At 64.3% G+C, this 26,084-nt stretch overlaps 2 protein-coding genes across 5 annotated transcripts in view; both read left to right on the forward strand.

Annotated features, from left to right (window-relative positions):
• Positions 1-3,698, forward strand: part of NHEJ1 (non-homologous end joining factor 1) — a 52,363-nt gene extending 48,665 nt beyond the window's left edge. For 2 of the 4 annotated variants that reach the window (XM_068948889.1, XM_068948890.1), the window contains exons 6-8: positions 2,350-2,467; positions 2,732-2,835; positions 3,196-3,698. In XM_068948889.1, the coding sequence (XP_068804990.1) occupies positions 2,350-2,467; positions 2,732-2,835; positions 3,196-3,597 (624 nt within the window). In that variant the 3' untranslated portion in view covers positions 3,598-3,698. Of the gene's footprint in view, positions 1-2,349; positions 2,468-2,731; positions 2,836-3,191 lie in introns of all 4 variants that reach the window. The other 2 variants (XM_068948891.1, XM_068948892.1) reach the window with 1 other exon arrangement.
• Positions 3,699-9,466: 5,768 nt separating this feature from the next.
• On the forward strand, positions 9,467-21,858 carry IHH (Indian hedgehog signaling molecule). The gene is made up of 3 exons (XM_068948893.1): positions 9,467-9,783; positions 15,675-15,936; positions 19,518-21,858. Exons 1-3 carry the CDS (start codon positions 9,481-9,483, stop codon positions 20,177-20,179), a joined length of 1,227 nt encoding a protein of 408 aa, XP_068804994.1. The 5' UTR covers positions 9,467-9,480; the 3' UTR covers positions 20,180-21,858.
• The last annotated feature ends 4,226 nt before the right edge of the window (positions 21,859-26,084 follow it).

Consider the following 26,084-nt stretch of genomic DNA (forward strand, 5'->3'; position numbering starts at 1 on the left):
GGGTAGCTTGTAGCTTGGAGACAGGGCAAAGAAGCATTGAACTGTGTGTTTGCCCAGTGGCAAAGCAATCCCGGTGATGCTAGCAGGGTGCTTGGACCAGAGCGTCGCTCCCTCCTGTGGCAGTGGGCAGGGAGAGAGGAGGTCTTGGCAGAAGTTGCCCCTGGAGCAGCACAGAGCAGGGATGGGGGGATCTGAGGGGCTGCCTGACCATGGAGGAGAAGCAGGTGTGCTCCCTGCACAGCACTGTCCCTGCCACCGTGGCTCGCAGCTGCCTCTGGCCCTCTCCTGCCCCGGGAACTGCGGGGAGCAGGGCCAGCCCTGTGCTCCCGTCCTGGTGCCTGCCCCAGGGCAAGGTCCGAGTCCAGTCTGGCTCGGCTGTGGGGACAGAGGTGGCTGGGCTGGCTGAGTGCCCTGAGACAGAGGAGTTTAGGGCAGAGCCAGGCGCGGGCTCCGGGGCTGGCGGAGGGGCAGGCAGGGAGTGTCCCTGCAAGCACCGGAGTCTCTTCCCTCCTGCTGCCCTGTCTTTCCCAGGTGGCTTGGGCCAGGGTACCAGCCTGGCTTCTAGCCTCTAGTCCCCATACCCTTGCCGGCAGAGTGGGGGACGCGCTCCAGCCTGCCCCAGGCAGCAGAGCTGAGACCTGCCCTTTACGAGCACCAGCCAAACCACCCTGGCATCAGCTCTGCCTTCCCTCCCCTCCCGGCGCGGAGCACCGAGGGGGTCTCAGCATGCCCTTTCTGCCACTGGGAAGCCGGGCCCAGGCTTTGGACTCTGGCCTTGAGTGGGTCTGAGTGTCCCCGTCCCCTCCCCGCTCCCCTGGCCCGGATAGGAACTGGCCTTATCTGTTACACTTTGTTCTCCTGCTGTCTGGGTGTGGAGCAGAGCAGAGATTAGTGTGCAGACCTTTGACACACACACACACACACACACACAGACAACCACACAAACAACCATGCGTGTGCATGCACATATAACCACGCTGTACTACACGCATGTACAGCCACCCTTGCACACGCGCACACACACACTCATTTACACGTATGCACGGCCCCCCATGCACACGCACGCATACAGCAGCACCCCCTCCCCAGCCCAGCCACGCTCCCCGGCGCACACATGCATTTTCACTGCCCCGCACAAGCACCCTCTTCTGTCACTCTCCAGCCCCTGTTGCTGCTTGCCCTGCCTGTGCTCCCGCCGGGGACCGGCTACGTCCTCGGGGTGATGGAAGAGGCTGAGCTGAGCTGGGGCGAGTGTTTGTTTTCCGGCCGTGCGTCGCATTAGGCTCCCAGCAGAGCGTGACGCTGGCCCAGCCTGGCAGCCTCCCCGTCGCAGGAAACAAGGTCCCCTGCGCACGCCGGCACGGCCCGCCACAGCCAGGCCATCAGGGTGAGATCGGCGTCCCGCTGCCGCACAGCCCCTGCAGGGCGCACGGGCAGGAGGAGGCGGGGGTGTCCCCAGGTCAAACCTGGACGGGGAAAGACGCAAGCCGAACGTGCATGGGGAGCCTGGAGCTGCTCTGACTGCCCGGGAGCTGGGCATCCCTGCTGCCTCCACTGCATCGCCCCGCGAGCCTGCCTGCCTGCCTGCCTGCCGGGAAGCTGCAAGGTCCCCCGGGCCCTGGGCTGGAGCGGCCAATGGGTCGACACGGGGCCACCGAGGACGGAGGGGGCTTGTGCTGCCCATGCAGACATCGCTGGAGGTGGCTGTGGCAGGCAGGGGCTCCTCACCCCCATCCCGCGTCTGGGGTGCTGCCCCTGCCGGAGGTTCGCTGTCCTTATGGGTGAACGGCGGCTTCTGGGCTGCTGCCGCAGGGGAAGCCGCAGCCCTTCCCGTGCGATCTTATCTGCGGCGTTTCATGAATGACTCGCAGCCCGCCGCAGCCCCGGCCCCGGCCTCTGCAGCCCTCTGCTGAATGGGAAGGCAGCCCGCGGGCCGGAGCAGGTGTGAGGGTGCGTGTGCACGTGTGCGCGCGCGTGTGCGCCTGCCTGCCTGCGTGCACAGCGGTGGAGGAGCAGCGGCCTGCCAAGTGCCAGCGCCCCGGGGCCAAGCGGAGGGTGCCTGACCAGCAGTGCTGCCAGCGACAGCGGAGGGGTGCCCGGCCCCTTCTCTGCCGCCCGGCACCCGCTGCTCTCTTGCAGCGGGGTGGCCCGCCGCGAGCTTGCTTTCCAGCTGTGGATCTGGAGGGTGCTGTTGTCATGCACATCACAGCCATCGATCCCCGCAGGCATGCAGTGCTGCTCTCAAAGAGAGGTCAGGGTTATTTTGGGGAGGGTGAGAACTGGCTCCTCGCAGGTCATTTCCCACCCTGATGCTGGTGGGGGTGACAGTGCCTCTGGTCTCCCCCGCAGAGCCTGCCCCAGATCTGCAGTGCGGGAGATGGGCAGGCGTTCACCTCCACCCTGCGGCAGCTCTACGTGGCAGTGACGCAGCAAGAGGCCAAGCAGGCCCGCAAACGGCACCTTTCAGGTGAGGAGCTCCTCAGTCACGCAATGGGGAACATATGAGACCCCCACTCTCCCAGTGGTTGGGCCCCCAGACCTTGGGAATGGGAGGGAGGACCTGGGTGCAGCTCACCCCATGCAACAGTCTCCCTCTATCCTTTTCCTCCCAAGGGCTGAGCTCTCCCATCCAGGACTAGTTCCTGACATGGGTTTGAGCAGTGCCACGTGCCCCCTCTTCCCGGCCTTGCCTCCCTTAACCCTGAATTGCTTCTCCTGCTTCTGGGACCAGGGGATGCAGAGGCCCCGGCACCTGCTGGAGAAACCCCAGAGCACCCAGACCCACCGCCTCAGACCCAGGAGGATGAAACAGCCCCTTCCAGCAAAGGAGCCACGGTGAGCACAGCACCAGAAATACTCTCTCCGTACCGGTGGCAGGATGGGGCTTCCCAGGGTGGCAGAGAGACGGAGCAGCCTGCTCCCACTGTCCTCAGCGCCCTGGCTGTGGCCTTCCTGCCCCCCACTTCTTTCCTTGCATCCCAGCCTGGTGTCCCTCTGGGGCAGGTTGGGGGTCTCAGCTTGGTGCCTAGCCTGCCCTGCCCCATGCACCCTGGTTGGGCAGCGTGTGGGCACGTCGCACAGGTGTGTGTGTTTCCAACCCACCTTGTGGGGGTGCATCACTGCTTGTGCACGTGCATCCACCCCGTGTGAGCCCCCACGGGAGACTGATGCTGCCTCCCCTTTGCTTCCAGCCAGCCTCCTCCCCAGCTCAGAAGCTCCGGTTGCCCATGGCCAAGGCCAAGCAGAAGAAGGCGAAGGGGCTGTTCAGCTGAAAGGTCACTGCCACCCACCTCGAGTGTCTCTGCTCAGCCAGCATCTGAGAGAGGCAGTGCAGAGCAGCCACGTGTCCTCTGCCTTCTGCCTCCTCTCCCACCTCTCCCAGTGGTCCCTGCCCTGGGCAATCTCCCCTCCCAAGTTGGTGCAGCAACAGGCTGTGCCAGGGAGACGGGGCATCTCTGCCCTTTGACAGTGTCTCAGGAATCTCTTTGTTGCCTCTTTCCTGGTGCAGAGCTTGCCTCATGCCTTGGCTGTCCCACGGTGGAGCCAACGCTGGACCTGGGGGGAGCTGTGGGGAGCTGGAGGGATGCTGCTGGGTAGATGCAGGGCAGCCAGGGCTCTTGCAGTGCTGTGGGTTTTGGCTAGATGACCACACACCCTGGTTTTGGGTTGGTTTGCAATAAAAGCTGTGTTTGCCTGAGGTTCACTCTTCTCCTGCTCTGTCCCACCTGGGTCCACAGTGTCAGGAGAGGGATGCAGCCCCTGGTGCAGCTAGGTCCCTCAGGGCTGGTCCTGCTGTGGATGCGCATGGAGGTGCACCCTCAGGTGCAGAGCTTGCTGGGGAACCTGGAGCCCAGTTTCCCCATGTCCAATGCTGGGGACACACCGTTTGCTGTTGCCTGGAGCCAGGTGTAGTCCTTAGAGCAACTTGCTGGCAAAAGCAGCTAGACTATGCTGAAGGCTGTGCCCTCCATGTACAGATAGGCTTGGAGGGCAGGTGATATGAGGTTAATGCATTTTCTGGCCTCCGAGGGGCAGGGGCTAACCGAGCCACTAATGCAGTGAAAGCTCCCAGGCCCTGGAGCAAGTTGCAGATGCTCCCTGGACACAGTGCACCACATTTGTCCCTCCACACTTCCTCTATCCATCCATCCATTCATCCATCCATCCCTTGCTCTCCTCTTCCTGCCCTTTTATCCATGTCCCTTCTCTGGGACTGGGACACCACTCCTGTGCCTAAGCTGGATCCTAAAAGAGCAGGCGGGTCCTGGCAGTGCTGCCCTAGGCAGGCTGCACCACACGGTGCCGCTCTGCAGGCACCAGGACCCGTGGCCCTGACTGCCCTGCTCCCCAGGGCTGGGCTGGCTGTGCTCACGGTGTCTGCTCTCACGGGCAGCAAGGGGGAAACAAAAACATCCGGAGCAGCCCCTGTGTCTGTGGAAGGGGAATGAAAGGGCCTTTGCAGAGCCTCGGCCAGCCAGTCCCAGAGCAAGAGCAGCCTGGTGCTTGGTGCTTTTTATATTTCCTCTCCGAGGGAACAGTGTGCAGGACAGGGTGGGTGGTGGGAAGGGGAAGAGGAAGCCATGGGGAGCTTGTGCCGACAAGCACCCTTGCTGTAGCTGGCTTGTACCCTGCCTTCCCCCATCCGCTAGCATCTTATATGGTGTAAATATGGCCCAGGAGCCATGGGTACGTGGGTGGTGGAGGTCAGTGGGAGCCACATGGAGAGGTCGGGGGTGGGGGGCTCTGTTGACAGAGCTCTGTGGCGCTCTGGGCTTTCCCAGGCATGGTGCTTCCTCCTGGGTGGAAGTGTTGGGGCTGTGCCCTATCTCCAACATGGATCAGCACTGCCAGGCAGCTTTGAGCCTACCAGCCAGGCACATACCCCCCAGCTGCACCATCTTCAGCTCCCAAGAAAGGTCCTGCTATGGGGCAGGGCTGGGGCAGGTCTCTGCAGGGCTTGGTGGCTCTCCACTCCATTTGTCTTCTTTTCTCCTGCTCCAGAGCTGTGTGCCCATGATGGAGGCCTTGTCTCTGCCACCAGGTTGTCCCCTGGTGCAACCCCAGCTCCAGCCTCGTGGCCTCCGTTGCCCTGGGGTGCTTGTCGTGGCCAGGGGCAGCTGGAGGGAGCTGCTTCATTCCAGCTAGGTCTCCCCAGCTCCTTGCAGGGCCCAAGGGTCATGTTGCTCCCCCGTGCAAGCCATGACTTGCAGGAGGAGGGTCTATGACCCCAGAGAGGGAATCTGGCTCCTCTGTCCCTTCAAGGGCTGAGGGGACATTGCACAGGGGAGGACAGAGGATTCCCACCCTGCCTGTGCCCATGGCTGTTGAGCTTAATGGGGGAGTGGGTGGTGCAAAACAGCATCTGCACCCCAGGGTCCTCCTGGCTGCCAGCTGCACCCAGGCCGTGTTTCCACCTCTCCTGGGATGCTCATCTCAGGTGGACCAGTCCACCCCCAGGGATGCTGCAGCTCCATTCCCCAAGAGCCCTATTCCTGTGCAGAATAATTCCCCCTGGGGTGCCCTGCACCCTAGGGAGCCAGTGAGCACCCCGGAGGGCTGGGGCTGGGGTAAAGACCCACTGCAAGGAGAGAGCCCATCTCTTTCACCCTGCTCCCATGCATGCTGCTGTGCTTCTGTAGGGACAAATGGAGTCCTGCAGTGGGGCCTGCCCTTCTGCCACGTCCCCACGGGGAAGCAAGCGTGGCAATGGCATGGCAAAGAGCTATAGGGTAGGTAGAGGCGTCTGAGAGGGATGGCAAGAGAAGATGGGGACGTTGGAGCAGGGAATGGGGGTAGACAAAAGCAGGGGACTGGAGACATCAGTGGGGGAAAAGAGCTTTGCCAATACCTCCCCCTGGCCCACAGCCCTCCGCCAGCCCAGAGCAGGGACCCCAGACCCATATGACTCCAGCATGGGGCCTGCCAGGGCCTCCCTCACCCAGGTTGCCGCCGGCTCTGGGGAATGTCGCCGATCATTGTCCCATCCTGTCCTTCGGGGGTCTCCTACCCTCTCCCCACCCCCTCCTCCCTGGAGCCGCCTGGATTTGAGCTCCCAACACACATTAAAGGCCACAAGTTCGGCCTCGGCCTCCATAAATTTGATTCCATAAATATTAGTTTTCGCAGGGTTTAATGAAGCCGTTATGCCGGGCACGGCCCAGCACCCCGACCCGTGCCCTTAATAAGGGCTCTGTGGCCTCGATTAAAGGGACCTTTCAATCGCTGTCAAGTATTTTTAGAAAAGGAAAAGAAAAAAAAAAGAGAGAGAGAGGAGAAGAAGACGACCAAGCCAGCGAATCGGGAGAGGAAAATCCCAAACCGATCTGATGCAAAAATAGAGAAATAGCACCACCTAGACTGCATCTCCCGGCTCCGCCGCCCGCCAGCTGCCCGCTCGCCCTGCGCAGCACCCGGCTCCCCTGCGGGCTTGCTGGGCCTTTGCCAGCCCTGCGCCCCTGCCCCAGTGCCCTGCTCCTGGCAGCCTCTGGAGCCCACGGAGGTGTGTGCAGGATGCAGCTCTCCCCGTCAGGGCAGGGGCACAGGGATGTGGTGGCCTCCCTTTCCCGGTGTGGAAAACCAAGGAGGGACTTGGGCAAGGCCAGGACATAGCTAGGAATAGCATGTGGTGACTGAGTGTCCTGGCAGTGCCTAAGAGTGACTGAGCGCTGTGGGAGATACCCTGGGATGCAGGGATGGACCCGGCATCTCTCCCAGCTCCACTGGGAGGTAATTCCTCCCCAGGGCCTCGTGCGGCAGCTGCAAATGCCCCTTCTCACCAGCCTCCTGAGCAGAAATAACTGCTTGCCCCCTGGTCTGATAGACCGTGCCCCAGGCTCCAGCCTCAGGGCATGGCCCCCTCCCCACACACGTGGTGCTCTCTCGTGCCTGGGGTGCTGGCCCACTCAGCCCCGCTTGCTGGCAGGGTTTGTCTGGCAGGGACACAGGGAGGGAGGCAGCAGCCAGACCCCAGGCTAGGATTAGGGGTGCTGGCACCATGGGCAGCGCTGGGTGCCTCGGCATCCCTGAGAGGGGCTGCAGAGAGCTGGGAGCTGCTCTCCAAGCTGCAGAGCCACCCCTGTGACCAGCATGGGGGCAGCAGGGCTGAGAAGCAGGACACAGGGTTTTCGGAGAGGGGGTAGTTCCTGGCAGGGGCTGCTCTTCAGCAGCACTGGGCTGTTTTAATGAGCAGGACTGATTCTCCTGTGCCCCACTTCCCATGCAGGAGCCAGGCCAGCTCAGCAGGTCACTGCTGCATAGGGTCTCAGTGGGCTCTGCACCCAGCTGTCATCTCGTGACAGGACACTGTCACTGCTCCCTGCAGCCAGAGCCAGTGCAGGATGCCTGGCTCCTGCAGGGGTAGGAGCTACAGTCGCAGCCAAACCCAGTCCCCCATGTGCAGCCCCAAGCCTCTGTGGGGCACAAACACTGTACCAGCAAGGGCAGGGCCAGGCTGCTGATACAGTGCCCATCTCAGGCTGCCGGGTGGGTAATAGACCCTCGCAACATGCATGCTGCATGTCTGCAGGCTTCAGAAGTTGTTTGGAAGTCTGACTCTTAGTCAAATCAGCAGCAGTAAGGCACTTCTTGGGGATGTGCTGCGCTCTCAAGGTCCAGCACCACCCCAGATGATCCTGTTCTCCCTTGCCCTCCCTCACAGGAGAGAGGAGCAAGGCGGGCAGCTGATTGGAGTACAAACCAGCCCGGCAACCCTGCAGACCCAGCCCAGGCTCCTATTTTCCTGTGCCTGTGGTAGGTTGCACACAGAGAGCTATTCCCCTTCTGCAACCCTAGAGAAGCCAGATGCAGGGATGGGGAAGGTTTATGGTGCCTGGTGTTGTGGCAGGTCAGCTCTGCTCTATCTGCCAATGCCTGTAGGATGCTCTGCTGGAAAGGTCAGCCTGCAAGATATGGAAGTGGCTGTCCTTGGGGTGCTGGCCAGGCCCTCTTGCTCCATCATGTGCAGGAGTAGCATGACAGCCACTCTATCCTGCACAGTAGCAGGACTTCACAGAGGCTCTGGGTGCTGGTTTTGAGTGTGTGGCTACTGAGCATCAAAACCTGATGGAAACAGCTCTGGCCAGCTGAAATGTGCCTGCAGCTCCTGGCAAATGACATGGTCCACAGGGGCCACTGTGTAGCAGCATCCCAACCAAGCCCATGAGTGCTGCTGGCACCCTAGCCTGCATCCCTCCTGCCCTAATTTCCCGGTCCGCCTGAGGACAGCACAGCCCTGCAGCCAGAGCCGGACAGCTGGCTGGGCTATGCCAGGGACCCAGCCTGGCCCTCCCCACGTATCCCCAGGTGCAGCCATGCCCTGAGCCCACCAAAAGGCTAGCGAAGGGACATCCATGAGGGCTGTGGCACAGTGATGCCCTCACCAGGCACTTCCTCACCTGAGAAGGTCCTAGGGAGCCAGAGGGGGCGCGGGCAGAGTTGGTGCCAGATCCCTCCCCAGGGCACAGCTGGGGGAGCAGTGGGGTGGGGGGAAGGGGGAGCCGCAGGCCCTTGCTCCTGAAATCAGGGTGTTGTATTTACTTTCCCCTTTTGGCAGCTAGAAGGGGAAGCCCATCCCAGCCCCTCATTGTTGTCTCAGCGAGTTAATCAGATGCCATAATCCTGTTGTGGAAATATCGGGCCTCCCTGGAAACAATGGGGAGCGAGAATATTGTGGTTAAATTTCAACCAGCTGCCTCCCTGCTCTGTTTGATCCCCGCCCGCAGGCCCGGGCCCCTGGCGAGCAGGCGGCGCGGCGGGGGCCGGAGCCCCGGGGGTGCCACCCTGCGCCCAAGCCGGCGCTGGGGAGCCGGCGCGGGGCGCCCCGGGGGGCGGCGGGCCGGGCCGGCGGCGGGGCTGCCCTCGGGGGCAGGTGGCGGAGGGCGGCCCGGCGGGGTGGGCTGCGGGCCGCGGGGCTCGGCCGGGGGGAGGAGGCTGCGGGCGGCCCGGGGCAGGTTCCGCGGGGAGGAGGCGAGGGAGGGAGGGCGCTGGGAGGCTGGGACACGGGCAGGGTGCGGTCCTGGCGGTTCCCGGTCCCGGATCTCTTCAATTTCCCCTCTCACTCCTGCCCGGGGAGCGGAGGCAGCGGCGGCTCCGGCTCCGGCTCCAGCCCCGCCGAGCTGACCGCCAGGGCGCAAACCGCGGGGGCTCCGGCAGCGCCGAGCCCCGCGCCCCGCAACCGGCCGCTCGCCTGCCAAAACAAACGGCCCTTCGCTATTTATTGCCGCCGCCGGGGCACGGCAGCTCAGAGCGGCCCGACACCGGCGCGGCGCACCGGGCAGGCGGAGCGCACCCGCGCCGGGCAGCCGCCGCGCTCCGGCCCCGCCACCGGCCCCGCCGCCGGCACCGGCACCTGCCCGCCGCCTGCGCGCCGCATGGGGAGCCCGGGGGCGGGCGGCGGGAGCGGCGGCCGAGCCTAGCGGGGCCCCCGGAGCCGCCGGCCCCCCGGGGCCGCCCCGGGGCCGCCCCGGGGCCGCCGGGCGCGCCATGAAGCCGGCGCGGCTGCTGCTGCTGCTGAGCGGGTGCGCGCTGCTGCTGGCACCGGCCGTGCGCGGCTGCGGGCCGGGCAGGGTGGTGGGCAGCCGCCGCCGCCCGCCCCGCAAGCTCATCCCGCTCGCCTACAAGCAGTTCAGCCCCAACGTGCCCGAGAAGACGCTGGGGGCCAGCGGCCGCTACGAGGGGAAGATTGCGCGCAACTCGGAGCGCTTCAAGGAGCTCACGCCCAACTACAACCCCGACATCATCTTCAAGGACGAGGAGAACACCGGCGCCGACCGCCTCATGACCCAGGTACGGCCCCGCCGCCGCCCCGCTTCTCCCCCCCTCCGCCGCCGGCACCGGGCACCTGCCCGCCGCGGCGGTCGTGGGGGTCCCCGGCCGCCCCCGCGCCCTGCCCGCCCCGTAGGGCTGCGGGAGCGCCCTGCCCGGCGAGCCGCGGCCCCGCCGGGGCGGCGCGGCAGGAGCGGGGCACGCAGCCTGCGGCTCCCCGTCCCCGCCCCGGGCCGCCCGGTGCCCCGGCCGGCGGTGTGCACCAGGGGCGCCTCGTCTCCCTCCGCCGGGCCCTGCAAAGCTCTCCCCGCTTGGCTGCGCTGGACGCTCCGTCCCCGAGCAGGCAGTACCCTGCCCCGCTGCCCCTGTCCCGCCCTGGTCCCCGGGTCCCCGAGGGCAGCCGTGCCTCCTGGGGACAAGGGCACCTCGGATCCTGATCGGCTGGTGGGGAGGGATGGCGGGCAGAGCACAAGCTGGGTCCAGGAGTACCTAGCTGTTCCTGTCCCCCGTCACCCATGCCATCCCTCAGTGCTCCCTCTTCCGTGTGCCTGTGGGTTGGATGGTGAAGCGTGCCTGGCAGGGGGCTGCCCTCGGCTTGCCCTGTTTGAGGAAGGAGACAACCTGCTGTTGCAAATGCCCTGTTGCAGCCAGCCTACGAGTGCCCTGGGCCAGCAGGAAGGGGGGTGGAGGGGGGACAGAGGACAGCAGCGGGGGGGTGGTGATGCTGGACGAAGGTTACTCTGTGTTTTAATATTGCCAGGAGAATGCCTGAGGGTTTCAGGAATGCAGATAAGGAGCCACACGGCCTTGCTAAGAAACCTGGCCACCAGCCTCAACACTGGGTTACAGCCCAAGGGAGCTCCTGGGGGAGGTGGGGGGGAGCTGGGGCTGCCCCAGTGGCCACAGCACCCCCTGCTTTGGGGCTGGTAGGTGGGTGAGCATGGGATGGTCAATGGTGGCAGGCAGCGAGCAGGGCTCTGGCAGTGGACTCTGGCCAAGGTGTTGGTAGCAACGGAGGAAGCTGGGAAGCAGCTTAGGTGCTGGCTTGACAGCTCAGTAACCCCACCTGCCCCAGGGGCAGCTCCTTGAGGGCAGGGGGCCATGGCCTAGGATGACGCTCTGGCTGGGGGCTGCAGCAGAGGGGTCTGAGGCCCCCCTGTGAAGCAGCACCTATCTCGGAGAGTTGCACAAGTTGTGGTTGCTGGTCACTAGGGCCCCGGGGCTGGGCTGGAGCCTGCGTCCCCTGGGGAACGGCCTCGTGTCCAGGGATACTGAGGAAGTGGTGAGCTCGGCTGGTCCGCGCGTCGGGGAAGTGGTGACATCGCATTGCTTAGATGAGAGAGCGCTTCCCACCTGTGTTTGCTTTTGACCCTGCTCCCACTGCCTGCCTTCACCCAGGTGATGCTCCCAGTGGCACCCCCAGGAAAGGGAGGCTTCTGCATCCTACCTGCCAGCCCCACGCTTCCTGCTGTCCCACTACATTGCTGGCAGGGCACCAGGAAGCTCCCCACTTTTCTTGGGGTGGGGGGTATGTGCAATGCCCCAATGAGGGCTCTTACCCCAATGGGGTCCCCAGCCCCTGCATGTCCATGCACAGATGGGTGCCCAGGGCATCTCTGCAAGGCAGTAGTCCCCTTTGTCAAGGCGGTGGCATGACTTCTGGTTGCTCACACTCTCCAGGGCCCTCTGGGCTTGTCTACTGGCCCCTGGCTGTGGGAGATGCCCCAAGGCATGGGAGCTCTGGCTCCACCATGCCCCTGTGCAGCTGGGAGCTGGGAAGGGCCATTGACCCAACTCCCTCTCCCTTCCCCCAGTGTGCTAGCTTTTACTGCCGTTGACTCACTTCAAACCTGTTTTCTTTCCCCAAGTCCAAGGGTCTGGGTGTCCCATGCAGCCGGAAGATGCCTGCTGCTTGGGGGGGGGGGGTAGTGCTGCTCTCTGCCCGCCTTCCTTTATCGTTTCATCTTCCTCAAGAATTCCAGTGTGTTTGCTCTCGCTGGTCCCACTCGGAGGTGCTGAGATAAGGCTGGAGGCAGAGCCTGCCTTACCTCTCCCCGGCAGCCTGGCCCAGGAATGTCCCCAATCCCCTGCCCCCACGGAGTCCCAACCCCAAGCCTCTCCTTACCCCTGGCTGTCCCCCCTTGCAGCCAGCATAGGCCAAACCGGTGTGGAGATCATCCTTGCAGTGGTGATGACTTGCTCACGGGAACCTCATGCCCTCTTCTGGGGACTGGGCTCCTGTTTAGGAGAGACCTCACCTGGGTGGGAGATGCTAGTGGGCCCCCTCTGCTCCTGGCTGGGTGCTGAGTGTAGGGGTGGCTGTGGCTGAGCACATTTCACCCACAACCCCAGTGTCCAGTGTCCCCAGCTTCCTTGTGATGGCCCTGGGGTCCCTACAGGGTCTGGGTCCTGGCTGTGCCCTATCTTGGAGCTATGCCATCCCTCCAGACCTACTGCGTTACCAAAAGGGATTTGGGTTCCTCCAAAGGACATGGTCCTGCCCCCAGGGCTGGGCATGAGCATGGAGTGATGCCATGTCCATCAGTGGGAGCACACCTCCACTCAGCGCTGCTTCCCCAGGGTCTCTGCCTTGACGTGCTGCCCCGTAGGCTGGCCCGTGGCTGTCGTGGGGCAGAAGGGGTCCCCAGCTCCTGTCCCCAGCTGGCTGTGCATGGGCTGAGGGAGGGACATGCCCTGCTGAGGGACAGTGCAGAGCCACCAAGCTCAGCAAGGTGCGATGGGTCCGGTCCTGCCTTTTCACGTGGCCTCGGGTGTCCGGCTACCTGTGACACTACAGGCACAGGCTGTGCCCTCCCCCTCCCTCACACGCATTGTCACTACACACATGTCTTCACCCAAACTCTGCTCTGTGTCTGTCTCATGGATTTCAGCCTTGCTTTCCTCCTGGCCAGGCACAGGAGCAGTGCTGGGGCGGCAGGAGGTGATTCCCCATGGGGCCTGGCTTGTGAGCCGCAACTCAGCACCATATAGCTGAGCTGAGCTGAGACATCACATTCCCAACCCATGCCCCATAGGTCCCCTGGGCCTGGAGTGCATCCCCAGGACAAAGGGCCATGGTGTCACTCCTACATCTTCCCTGTCACCTACTGATACCTTGTTCACCCCCAGGCAGGAGGGGAGTCATCCTGTGAAGGAAGACCAGCCCCCTCCTGCTCCCTGAGGATGCTTTGACCCCTCTGGGCTCTGCTTAGTGGGATGGAGATGGGCTCTCCCTGCAGCATCCCAGGGGCATGGAGACAGCCTCCCGCACAGGGGCCTCTAGGTGCCTGCAGCCCAACCTGGTCCTGCCTGCTCCCTGCCCGTGCTCTGACACCTGCTGGTCACCAAAGGGACAGGCAGAGCCACCCGTCTTGGTAACCCCAGCAGCAAGGTGCTCCTGGGGGCTCCTGTATGCCACCTCGGCCCTGCCTGGGGTGGGGTCAGCTGGGGGCTGCCCCTGGTGAGGTGCATCCCTTGGGCCGGGGCATTGCAGGCAGAGGCACGTTCAGGGCACAAGGGAGCAGAGGTGGGTCCAGTTAGGAGAGAATGGCCCTTCCCAAAGGCTGGTGGCCACAGGTGGCCCTGGCAGGGAGACAGAAGGACGAGAGCTGGGGAGTCTCTTGGGTTGGGGCTATGCCAGGCATAGTGCCCCCAGAGGGTGTCATGGTTAGGCGGTGAGGACAGAGGGGTGCCCAGAGCAGGGTGCTCGCTTGGGAGCAGTGAGGGAAAGGCTGGAGTCCCCTCCTGCAGGAGGCCGTGCAATCACACCATGCGGTGCACCCAAGGCACGTTGGTCGGGTTCCCTGCCTGCCTCTGCAGGTAGACCCCTTCCCAGCCTCCTGCCCCCGATCACCCCTTGCTGCTCTTCTCAGCAGGGACGGGGCCTTGGGAGCCTTCTTGTGCCATGTGCCAAGTGGCACCACAGCGGTGTTTCATGAGGACAAAAGTCACTCCCCTCCCTCCTCCTCCTCTCCCTGAGGAACTGTTTATCCAACACCTTCCTGGCTTATCTCCCTGCACCCAAGGAGCTGCGGCTGGGGAGGGACTAGGGCAGGGGTGCTCCCCCGCCCCATGCGGGGCAAAGGCCTGCCTGGCACTGCGCTTCTCGGGGCCCAGACCATGCCAAACACGCTGCAGGTTTCCCAGAGAACAGTGGGGCCGGGGGTCCCAGCACCCTCCCCCCTCCCCGGGACAGGAGGAGGTCCTGGGGGACAGAGCAAGAGCCCACATTTGGTGGGGGGAAGTCTCCCTGCAGGCAGAGGCAGGCAGCACCAGGGCTTTTCTCTTTCATTTAATATTTCCCAAGACTTGCATCATGCAGGACTATGAGTGCTCTATGCCCCTCTGTGATTTTATAGAGCTCCCTTGTACCTCTCCTACCATCTTCTTTCCAGGCTGCACAGTCCTAGTCCATTCGCATGTTTTTGTCTAGAAGCTGTTCAGCCTGTCGTCATCCTGCCTTGCCTTTTCTTTGCCTTTTCTCTTTCTCCTCCATCCCTGTCGCAATGGGGGAAAGGAACAGAACTGCAGGCTGCAGTCACAAGCCAAGCACACAAGGGGGTTGCGTGGGGTTGGACCAGGCTTGATCCCATCCTGAGATGTGGCTGTGGATGGAGCTGCTGCTCTGAGGGATCTGGCAGCGCTGGGTGAGGTTTGGAGGAGTGCAGTGTTCATGCACAGATGTTCAGGCCTGGCATCTCTCTGCTTGCCAGGGAGTCCTGGGGCACAGGAGACTGCAGCAGTGTACGATGAGGCAGGACAGTCGGCTTCTCCATGGGATCTCTTTGGCCACCAGGCCTGGGGCTTTTGGGACCTGCTGGCGTTTCTCAGCCCTAGCTTTTCTGTGAGGCACCCACAGGAACCAGCCCTTGGAGGTGGGAGAGGTGGAGGGGAGTTCACCCCATAGGAGCCCTTCTCCAGCACAGCGGAGCTCTAGAGTGGGTTTGGCATTTCCCACATGAGCAGAGAACAGCTGGGACTAGGAAGCTGCCCTGGTGCTATGCCCCTTGGAGCTCAGGACCAGCCTAAGGGGAGATGCTAGGAAGGCTGTGCTGCGGGCTAGGCAGGTTGTTTCAGTTATGCTGGTGAGCAGTGTGTTTTCTCCCCCAGCTCAGCGCCTTCCCAGGGGTGCAGAGGGCTGGAGGGGTCTGAGAGTCTGCAGGGTGCCTGACTCCGGAGGGCAGGGGAGAGCTGGGGCAGGGGTACCTGGGCAGGAGACAGGGTGCAGAGATCCCCTGTGCCAGGGACTTGGGGGGAGACTTGGGACAGCAGCAAGGTCTCAGGTCCTGCATCCCCCTCATGTGAGCTGGAGCCTCTCGGGCAGCACTAGTGCAGGGGAGTTGTCCTAGGAGCCAACAGGGCTTTTAATCCTGAGCTGTGCTGGAGGAGACTGTGTGTCCTAACGGGTTCCTCAGCGAGCTGGGAAGTGGGGGAGAGATGGGGAGGGAGATGGTTAACTTACAGGGCTGCAAGCACTTGGGAGATGGTGAGTCAAAGAGGGGGGTGCCGGCCATCACTGTGGGGCATCTGGAGGGCACGGGATGGACAAAGTGTTTCGTGTGCTCGGATCTGGGGCAACTTTGGGGCCCTTTCTCTGCTAGGCCAGGCCCCAAAGGGTCTGGGGACCAGCTGAGGGGGGCTGGGCTGGAGGAAGGACTTGTGGATGGGACAGCAATGAGAGACATATCTGTGTGACCGAGCAAGGGACCAGCAGGGCTGGATGGAGGTGGGATGATGCACCTCAGGAAGGCAGGCATCCTGCCATCCATGGGCCGTCCCCCTGGCTGCCCATCACACTGTTCCCTGTTCCTAGACTTTGTGGAAGCGTGGTGGGATACAACCTGCGAACCAAGCTGCTAAATTACCCCCCGTCCCCAAAAAGCTTTTGCTGACGCTGCCCTTCTGCCCTGCAGCGCTGCAAGGACCGCTTGAACTCCCTCGCCATCTCCGTCATGAACCAGTGGCCGGGGGTAAAGCTGCGGGTGACAGAGGGCTGGGATGAGGACGGGCACCACTCAGAGGAGTCGCTGCATTATGAGGGCCGAGCCGTGGACATCACGACCTCAGACCGGGACCGGAACAAGTACGGCATGCTGGCTCGCCTGGCTGTGGAAGCTGGTTTCGACTGGGTCTACTACGAGTCCAAGGCACACATCCACTGCTCCGTCAAGTCAGGTAAGGCCAGGAGGGGTGGCAAGCGGGGCAGGGGGCCAGCTGGCTTGGCGTGGCGTGCCCAGGGAGCCTGGCGAGCTGGGTAGAGCGCTTCCGGGAGGTGCTGGCCCTCGCAGCCTGATTTCCCTATATGGGACAGGCAGCCGCAGTGGGGAGTGAGTCATACCTCTGGGATCAACGTTGCCATGGGGCAAATTCCCCCATCCTCTCCCACAGACCCACCTCCTTTTCCCACTCCACCTGTGCCCCCTTTTCCCCCGGCCTGTGCCCCCTATCTGCCCATGGCATCCTTCTCCGCTGCCCCTGCCCTTGCAGTCCCTTAGTCCCCAGCGCCCACGCTCAGCCCCATCCAGCCCTGCCCTCCTCCACCGCTGCTTGAGCTCCCGCTGCCAGAGCAGCATCCGTCCAGCCCTGACGGTCCGGGGTCTCCTGCAGCTGTCGGGCGCTGTGCACCGGGGACAGGCAGGGCCAGGGCAGAGCGCCCAGCATCAGCTCTCTGCTTGGCAGCACCTTCTGCGGAGGAGAGCTGAGCTGGGGGAGCAGGGCCGGAGTGGGGAGCTGGGGGCGGCAGGAGCCGTGGGCCAGGCTGCCGGAGGCTGGAGTAGACCGAGGGGTGCTGCTATCGTTCACTCCCCCCGTGCGGTGCTGCGAGGGGCAAGCACTGCTCCCAGCCCTGGCCCGCAGCCGTGGTGGGCTGCGCGGGTGCCGCACTGCTGGTGCTGGTGCCGGTGCCAGGGACCTCCCTGGTCAGGGAAGAGGCTGTGCCTGGCTGTGAACTTGGACAGGCCCCGGCTGCCATAACCAAAGGCCCTGCACAGCCCCCAGGGCCTGCCTGGACCCCTCTGGGCTGCAAGCACAGCGGTGAGGACCCAGGTGTCCGGGCAGCCATGCTGGCTGTGTGCGGTAGAGGGCAGCAGTGGCACACGCAGGACACACGTGCACGCAGGGCCACACGTGCGCAGGCAGAGCCAGCCAGGAGAGGGCCATGCACACGCAGAGCCACGCCAGGAGAGGGCCACGCATGTGCACGCACAGACATGCCAGGAGATGGGCGTGTTTTTACACGGACGTGTGTGTGCACGCTCCGAGACACGCCAGGGCGTGCTCGCACATGGACGTGCGTGTGCACGCAGAGAGACAGGCCAGGAGAGGGCTGTGGCTGCACGCAGAGGACACGTGTGCATGCACACACTCACACTGCGAGCGAGTTGCACGCAGACGCGCGCTGTATGCGCGCAGAGATGCACACCGCCCCTGTGCAGCGATGGGTTGTGCATCTGCACACGTGCCGCTGCCGGGGCTGCACGGAGGCGTTTCCCGGGGTGGGGAAACCGGAGGAGCTGCAGTGGCCGGCTGGTGCCGGGGTCCGTGCACCGGTGCTGCCCCGCATCTCTTGCCCCCGTGCTTTGCCGGCCGCGGCTCTGCCGAGAGTGCCCAGGCTCCGCTCCCACCGCGCTCTGCCTGTCCTACCACCTTAGCCCGCAGTCAGCGGCCTGACGCCCCCAGACGCCAGCCTGGGCCCCCGCGCTGACCCGGTCCCCTGTGCCGATGCCAGGACGGGCACAACTCCAGCCCGCGATGGACGTGGGGCGACCGCGCCGCAGAGAGGGAGCGCCGCGTCCCCGAAGAAGAGGGACAAAGTCGTGGGCGAAGGACCAGGGCTCCCGTGCCCCGGGGCGCCCTGTGGGGAGGGCCAGAGGAGTGGGGCCAGGCCCCAAAGCAAGGAGCAAGACCCCGGTGCTTGGAGCTGGCCAGAGGAGTGGGGCTGCGCCCCCAGAGAAGGACCAAGGCTCTTGAATCCTGGGCCGCTTTCCTGGACTGACTGAAGAGAGATGCCACGTCCCAGAGAGCAGACCGGGTCCCCGAGGCCCTGGAGGGCTTCGTGAGGCTGGCCAGGGCTCGGTCGTCCGCAGCGGCTTCCCCAGGGCTCTGGCACCCCATTCTTACCCCTGCGGCCATGGGGAGCCAGGGGGTGCGTGGTGGAGGCTGGAAGGGGCTGTGGGGCACATCTCCTGCCCCCCACCCAAGCTGTGTACAGAGGGCAGCCGGGCTGCCCCTGCCTCTTAGTAAATGGCTTTTATTTTTGTACGGATGGCCACGTGGCCTGTTGTATGTATTGCGTCTCCCCGAGTCCCCCCTGCGCCCGCGCAGCCCTTTATGCCTGGTGCCTGTGCCCCTGCTTCTGCCGGGCGCCCCTTTCGCCCTCCTGCCAGCCTTTCCCCACGGCTCTGCCGCCCGCCAGGGGATGTGGGTGCAGGATTTGGGACCTGTCCCCCAGGGCAGGGATGGGACTGACGCTGCACCTCATCTGAGCAATAAAAGGATTCTGTCCTGGAGCTGGATGCTTCTCTTCATGGGGCTGGGGGCTGGGATTTGGCTCTGCCCAAAACTGGGGAGGGATGGGGGGGGGGCAGTGCGATCCTCTGACCCTTCTTCTGCAGCCCTGCCTTTGGGGGGGAGCCCGAGGAGGGGGGAGGCTGTGGCTTAGGTGGGGGAGGTGGGAGAGGAGCCCCGGGGAGGGCTGGGGCCATGCAGGGCCAGGAGCAGGGAGCCTGGACAAGCAGAGCTGCCCTTGGCAGGAGATGGGAGGGCATCAAATAGGTCCTAGGCCAGGGGAGGCTGATATTCGGGGGAGCCAGGGCTCCCGTGGGAGCTGAGCGCTGTTCCTGGGGAAGAGTGCTAGTCCTGAGTGAGCCTCTGGGTGCCAGCGCCTGGCTGATGTGAGGGCACCAGATGACCTGCATGCTTTCATCTGGGGACAGAGTAGGACGGCTGTGCCACCATCCCAGGGGACAGGTCCCACAGGGCTTGGGTGCTTTATCTTGTGGCCACTGCTGGCAAAGCCCTGCCCAGGAGACTGGTGGCTTGTGCCTGATGATGGCCATGGGCCACAGCACATCCCGGCGGCTCAGAGAGGGGTTTGGCTGGCACCAGCGGTCCAGGGATCCATGGGGGCGAGCAGGCAGTAAGGAGGGGAGAGCGCGGGCTGCAGCAGCACGGGGTGGGATATGTGTGCTGGGGGGCGGGGGGGCAGCCGATCTTTGCAGCATCCTCCCCCGTGACGCCCCAGGCCCAGCGCTGCGGAGGGCGGGAGGCAGTTCCCCACGTGCCTGGGCGTACAGAGGGCGACCTGGCACTCTGCTCCCCTCAGCCGCCGCGGACCTGGGGCTCTGCCTCCCCTCCTTTGAGTGCCGGGCGTCCCCCGGCACTGTCTTGCGTGTTCCCCCTGCGCTTTGCACAGGGGAAGAGGCTTCGGCTGTGACCAGCTCCTGGCGCTGGCTTTCAGGGCCCGGTGGTCCCTGGGGCTTGGCCCTGCAGCGGCGAGCGGGTGCTGCTGTGAATGACGCCGGCGGGAGGGTGGACTGCCGGGGGCACCCGCCAGCAGCACCGCGGCTGGGCGCGCGGGGTGCCCCAGGAGGCTGTGCTGAAGCCGTGACTGGCGGGGTGATGCCAGAGCAGGGTTATTTCCTGCCTCTCCGGCCCGGGGTGGGCGAAGCCAGGCAGCGCGGGGTGGAGGGATCTCCCTGCGGATGCTGGGGCTCTTGCAGGCGGGTAACCCTCCTGTCCTCTCTCTCCCCATGCAGAGCACTCGGCCGCTGCGAAGACGGGGGGCTGCTTCCCAGGGCGAGCGCTGGCGACACTGGAAAACGGTGCCCGGACACCGCTGTGGGCCCTGCGCCCGGGCCAGCGGGTGCTGGCGATGGACGGGGCGGGCCGGCCCACCTACAGTGACTTCCTGGCCTTCCTGGACAAGCAGCCGCGCGCCCTCACCGCCTTCCACGTCATCGAGACGCGGGAGCCACCGCGGCGCCTGGCCCTGACGCCCACCCACCTGCTCTTTGTGGCCGAGAACGGCACGGCGCCCGCCGCCCGCTTCCGCCCCACCTTCGCCAGCCGCGTGCGCCCGGGACACTTTGTGCTGGTGGCCGCGGGGGCGGCCGGCTTGCAGCCCGCCGAGGTGGTGGGCGTGCGGGACCGGACGGACGTGGGGGCCTACGCCCCGCTGACACGCCACGGGACGCTGGTGGTGGACGACGTGGTGGCCTCGTGCTTCGCCCTGGTGCAGGAGCAACATCTGGCACAGCTGGCCTTCTGGCCGCTCCGGCTCTACCACAGCCTGATGGGGTGGCCCGGGGCGCAGGCGGACGGCGTGCACTGGTACTCGGGGCTGCTCTACCGCCTGGGCCGGCTGCTGCTGCCCCCCGACAGCTTCCACCCGCTGGGGACGGCGTGGGCGGAGAGCTGAGGGTGGGCGCCGGCGGGAGCCCGCGGGGCTGGCGGCGGCGGTGGCCGCTGGCCGGCTCACCCGGTGCCCGGGGCGGCGGGGCCAGCGCGCCGCGGGGCTGAGCAGCCGCCGGAGCAGCCGCCCGCCCTGCCTGCTTGGGGCTGGGGGCAGGGGGGGCCACCCCGTCCACCTCCACCTCGGGGCTGGAGGGCTCCCTGGCACGAGGGGCCCCCCCTGGACTTGGGGGTGCCTCCAGCTGGATCCACATGCTGCTATTTGTGTGTGCGTGTGCGTGTGCGTGGGTGTGCGCGTGGGTGGGTGACGTGCGTGTGCGCGTGCAGAACTAGCCAACGACAAGTCTGAGAGCCGAGGGGGAGCGTGGCCGGTGGCGGCGGGCAGGCGGCGGAGGAGAGCGGGCCCCTCGCTGCCGGGGGCTCCCGGGGGGGGGGGTCTGGCTGCTCCAGCAGCTGCAGCCTGCCTGAACGCAGCGGTGAGGGTTTGGGAGAGGAGCCCCGGGGCCCTTTGCTGGCCAGCCAGGGCAGGAGAGAGCACGGTGGCATTGCCCACCCCGGGATGTGGCAGCTGGTAGAAGGGTGGTGCAGGCGCTGGGACCAAGCCTGCAGAGCGGCTGCAGGAACCAGCCCCTGTTCTGCCTGGGGTACCCGGCACGGGCAGGGCTGGAAGGCCTGGCATGGCTCTGGCACGAGGCCCATGGCTTGGTGGCACTGATGCCTCCGGAGGGGAAGTGGCGAGCTGGGAAGCAAGACCCTGAGCTCTGCCCTGCTGCCCAAAGCCAGCCCAGAGCGAGCCCTGGGATGCTCCCCATAGCCGCCCTGCCGGGTGTACCCCGGGGATGGCCCTACAGCGTGGGAAGCAGGCTGCTCCAGGAGGCAGCAAAGAGCCGAAATCTCGCCTCCCTCCTCGCTGGGGTGCCCTGGCTGGCACAAGGGTGTTGCAGGTCCCGGGAGGATGGGCGTGCAGGCGGGAAGGTGCAAGTGTCACTGCGGGGAGCAGGGATGGGGAGACCCAGGGATGCAGCCCCAGCCTGCGGGAGCCAGGGGAGGGAACAGGGGCTGGGGAGAACATGCTCCCTCCTTGCCTTTGCTGCCTCAGGGGCCCTGAGATGGCTCAGCCCCAAATCTACCCCCTTTGCACCCCAAAGCTAATAGAAACTCCCCAGGTGCTGGACTAGGGCCCTGCCTGGCCAGACCTACCTTATCCCAGCCCCCCAAACCCTCAGGGTAACTCATTGCTGCTCACCCGATCCGGGGGGTCCCAACAGAGCTGCAGCCGTGCCCCCCCCCCCCCCCAGCAAACCCTAGCTACAGCCTCAGCCTCCCCTGGCTCTGCGTTAGCAGAGGCAGGGGGCCAGAGAGGGCTGTGACCCGCGTCCCCCCTGCAGCATCACGTGTCTTTATTTATTTATCTGCTCTTTGTATGTACCGTAGCCGGGAGGCATCGTGGGCGCGTGCAGGGTAAGATGGGAGCGGGTGGGATGGGGAAGCTGTTCATTTGGGGGAGGGGAGGGACTTTTTTTTTTTTTAAGAAAAGCAGAAATTATTTAAAGATTATTTTAAAGCACAGTTTTTACAGTGATTGTTGTCCACAGGGCGAAGTGAGAAAGCGCGAGGTGTATTTTTTGTCTCTTCACTGGATGTATCTTTCCCGGTCGGGGACACGGCCCAATAAATCTATCATCTCCCAGGTGGGCGCTCCGAGCTCTGGTGTGCGGGGAGCCCAGACCTGGGGGGGCAATGCCTTCGGCCTCGTGCCCCCAGCCCAGGGCAGGGTACCCAAGGAGGGGGTCTGCAGGGTGCAGCCACAGGCCTGGATGTTTTTGGCTGAAGGGCTGAAAGCCCTCCCTGGTGCTACTTTGCTGCCTGGGAACCACTGCGTAGTCCGGGCGGGCAGAGCCCCCTCCAGGGCTGCAGGCGGGAGCGACAGCCACCGAGGGGCCTTGCAGGCTGGCGCTGCCCCAGTGCGTCTGCCGTCCCAGTCTGGGCTCACCACCCCCACCCCGGCGCCCTGCCAGGCTGGGACACCCTTCCCCACCCTCTCCATCACTGCAACACCCATTAACCCAGTGCTCCCAGCCAAGATGGACTCCCTGCCCTGCACCCCAGCTTTCCAATGCCACATTAGACTAGTGCTAGCCACCGCTGGGTCTGTCCCTCCCCTCCACTCCGTCCCCCCATCTGTGTGTGCTGTGCTCCTGGAGACCACCAGCCAGCACCCCACACAGCCCCCCACCATACGTGTCCTGCTCCATGCACCCCTCTTTGCACCCCTGCCCCACTTCCAAACTGCCCTGCCGCAGTCTCCCACCTTTCCAGAGGGCTGGGAGCAGGATCCCCCCCCAGGGCCTATTCCTAGACCCCACAGCACAGCGAGTGCGGAGCAATCCAGCAGCAGGTTGTCAGCGAGGGCCTTCGTCACCGTGGCTAATTTAAGGGCTCTGTGAGGCGGCTTGGCTAATTTAATTAGGTTCTTATTACAGAGAAGGACAAATTGGTCCCTGGGGGGGGCATGGGGTCAGGCCTTGGAGAGGTGCTTTATGGAGTGAAATTTCAATCAGGCTGCCGTCGCAGCCGGGGGAGCCCGAGGCCCGGCTCCCGTCAAGAGGGGATGCTCTGGCCGTGCCCCGGCAGTTTGGGGCATGCCCCCTCGCAGCTGAGCGGCACCCCAACCACTGGCCCTTCAGAAATCTCAGCCCCGGTGCCCTTGTGAGGCCTCTGTGCAGTGGGGAGAAGATGTACCCTTTGGGGCTGCCCCACAGTGCTGTGAGATGCTCTGTTTCCAGGCCCAGGTTTTTAGGGTGTCACTGACTGTGGGGCAATGGGTCTTTGCCCCGTTAGGAGGATGCTGCAGGGCACTGGAGGGGGTGTTTTGGGGTGAAGGGGAGGGCAAAGGGGGTTTCTGGTTCTAGTCTGGCCCCAGGGAAGCGGGAGGGCAAGAGGGACTCATAACAGATCTTCTGAGGTCTCTTCCCTCCTGAAGCCCCATTAGCGCCTCCATAGCCCCATAAACCCCAGAGCTGGGGTGGTGAGGACAAAACGATGCCCAGCTGACAGACAGGGCTCATGGAGGGCTCTCGCTTCGCAGCCACCTGAAGCAATCACGTCCCACAGGGTGCCAGTCTGGCGAGGGGTCCCACCAGGGCCCCGTCCCAGCCCAAGCAGCCAGGCGGTGATGGATGAGGCTGCCGGTGGGTGGCCGGCAGAAGGGCCGGGCTGGTGGGGGCACCACAATGGATGTCTCTCCATCAATTTGTCCTCATTACCATGTGAATGGTGGGTGGGAGGGAGAGGAAGGGGCATGCAACGGAAGGAGAAGCCTCCCACAAGCTCCCATCTGGGGTAGCCTTCTTCCTCCCACCCGTCCGGCCCTATCTGGATGTGTTAAACCAACTCCAACACCCCCCAGCCCCAAACTCAGGGGAGGAGCAGTACCACCCCCTATTCAGAGCCTTGAAAAGGCTACAGAGCCCGGCGTTGTTAACAAGGGGGGACCCCATCCCCATCCCCGCCTCTCCCGTCTGTCCCTCGCGCCGGGGCCTTCTGCCGTGGCAGCACGAGCCCACCTCTCTCCAGGCGCTAGCCTGGGTGCTGGGGTCCGGCAGGGGATGGTGGGGGGCATCGGAGTTCAGGGACGGCATCACCTTTGCCACAGGGATCTACGGGTGGAAACGGAGCACCCCAAAAGCGTCCCGTGTTTGTGGCGAACTGCACTTTCAAACCGCACAGGCAGGGGATGACTGCAGGCTGGGGATGCCACAGGGGCTGCAGGGAGTCACAGCGTGGGGGGTGGCTTGCACCGGGGCAGCCCTCCAGCGCCAAAACCTCCCCACAGCTCTCCCCATCCCAGGAAGGTCTCAGGGCGGGGAGGTGGTTTGATCCCATCGTCCAGGAGCTCTGGGTCCAACAGGGTCCCCATGCTCTTGGCTGTGCTGGCCACAGAGGGGGATTACCCCAAAAAACACCTGGGCCTGTGGGCATCCAGGATGCTCAGATGCCCACACGCAAGTGGGCAAAAGCAGCCATCGGCACCCCCAGAAAGCCCAGGGTGGGTTGCCCAGCCTGGCCATCCTGGGCAGCCTCCTGGTGCTGCCAGGCTGTAGGTGCCTGCAGAGGGAGCCCGTACCAGCTTCTCATTCTCAATTTCATTAGCTTAATTTAGCTGAATGACTTTTCTGAGAGCTGCTCCCCTGGGGGCCAGGGGCAGGACCCTGCTGTCTGCAGCACTTGGTGGGGGTCCCACTGTCGGCGGGACAACAGGAGCCCCAGGAGGGTGAGCTCATGCTGCAGAGCCCATCCTGTGCCGGCAGCATGTCAGCCACGGTCTCCTCCGCCCCGAGCCCCCCGCTCCTTCCCCTCTCTCAGCCTTGCCATGGCATCTAAGCATCAGTTCAGTGTTGGGAGCCCCATCCCCGTAGCGGGGGCTGCCTGCCACTTCCCAGAGCCACTTGAGCTGGGCTCAGCAGCTCCTGCTAGCAGGCTCTGTGCAGCTTCGCCGGGGCAGAGGTGGAGATGTTCGAACCGCTCTGGCTCTCAGCATCATCACCCAAGCCCCCTCATTCCTCACTTTGCAGCTCAGGTGCTATATCCTAGGTGGTGTCTGGAGCACCCGGGAGTCCTTCTCTCCCCAGGGCTCTGTCTCCTGCCCTCACCCTGCTCCACTCCTTCTGGGGCCAGGCAGGGGCTTTCCCATGGTCACAGCAGGGCTACTGTGAGGACCCTGGGGCAGTGTCCACCTCAGCACCCACGTCCACCTCTTGTCTCCCAGCTGGAGAGAGCACCCCAGGTCCAGGAACGGGGCTGACACTCTCCCACCCAGCCCGGGAGAGCCCTACCAGCCCTGGGGCCTTATGCCAGAGGGGCTGCAGCACAGGGTGCAGCGATTGCAGACTGCCCCAAGCCCCCCTTCCCCTTCCCATAGCCCCTCTCCAGGCAGCGGGGCCCACACAGCTCCTGCTGTGGGTCCCTGCTCACCAGCTGCAGGGCTTGCGGAGGCCAAGGTGATGCTGACATCCCCCGTCCTCTGCACATGAGGGTCCAGGCAGGAACGGCCAGGGACCATGCAGGGCACATCCCAGTTCCCAAAACTCCAGGGAGCCTGGGGAGCTGTGGGTGCTGGCGCTGCAGGAGCACTCAGCAGGGCCTGGCCCCGGAGGAAGCCCGGTGGAGGCTGCATCCCCCCGCCACGATCCCTCGGTGACCTTCTGCGACGGGCACTGGGGTGCCCCAGGCAGCGGGACGGGGGCGTGAGTACGCGCGTGCACGCAGGGGACAGCTAAGAATCTAATCAGGGCCCTTTTCCTTAATAAATCATTCATCTTAATCCAACGCCCTCCCTCCTGCTCTAATAACTCACGGCGGCTGGGCCCCACCGCCACAACAATGCGCCTAATGGAACGATTTATTTTCATAATGGTGCTGGTGGGGAGAAGGGGCGGCAGGGGTGGGGGCAGCATGCACCGGGGCAGGAGTTTCTAATTAGTGAATGAAATTTGATGTAAGGCTGGAGGAAGATGGATTCGCTGCCTGACAAGGGGCCTTTCAGCTCATCAAAGCGCCCAAACAAGGAGGTAAATTAAATTATTTCTAATTCTTCACTAACCTCAAGGGAGTCACCCTTCCACCAGCAAAAGGTGGGTCCGTTCCTGAAATAAAGAGGCACTTGAAGGACTGTGGTTAAGTGGAAGGGACTGGTGTCTTGTGAAGGAATGAAGATGACAAAATGGGATGAGACGGGACGGCAGCGTGGGACAGGATGCCACCAGCTTTGCTAGAGGGATGGAGAGGGGAAAGGTGGTGGTGGCAGGAAGAGCTGCAAATGGTCAGTAAACAGACAAATCCGGGGATTAATGACTAATTTTGTATCAAGTCTCCAATCGATACTTTTCATCCCAATCAGACCTGGAGCTGGA

This window comes from Struthio camelus, chromosome 6 (assembly GCF_040807025.1).
Source record: "Struthio camelus isolate bStrCam1 chromosome 6, bStrCam1.hap1, whole genome shotgun sequence".
NCBI lineage: Eukaryota > Metazoa > Chordata > Aves > Struthioniformes > Struthionidae > Struthio > Struthio camelus.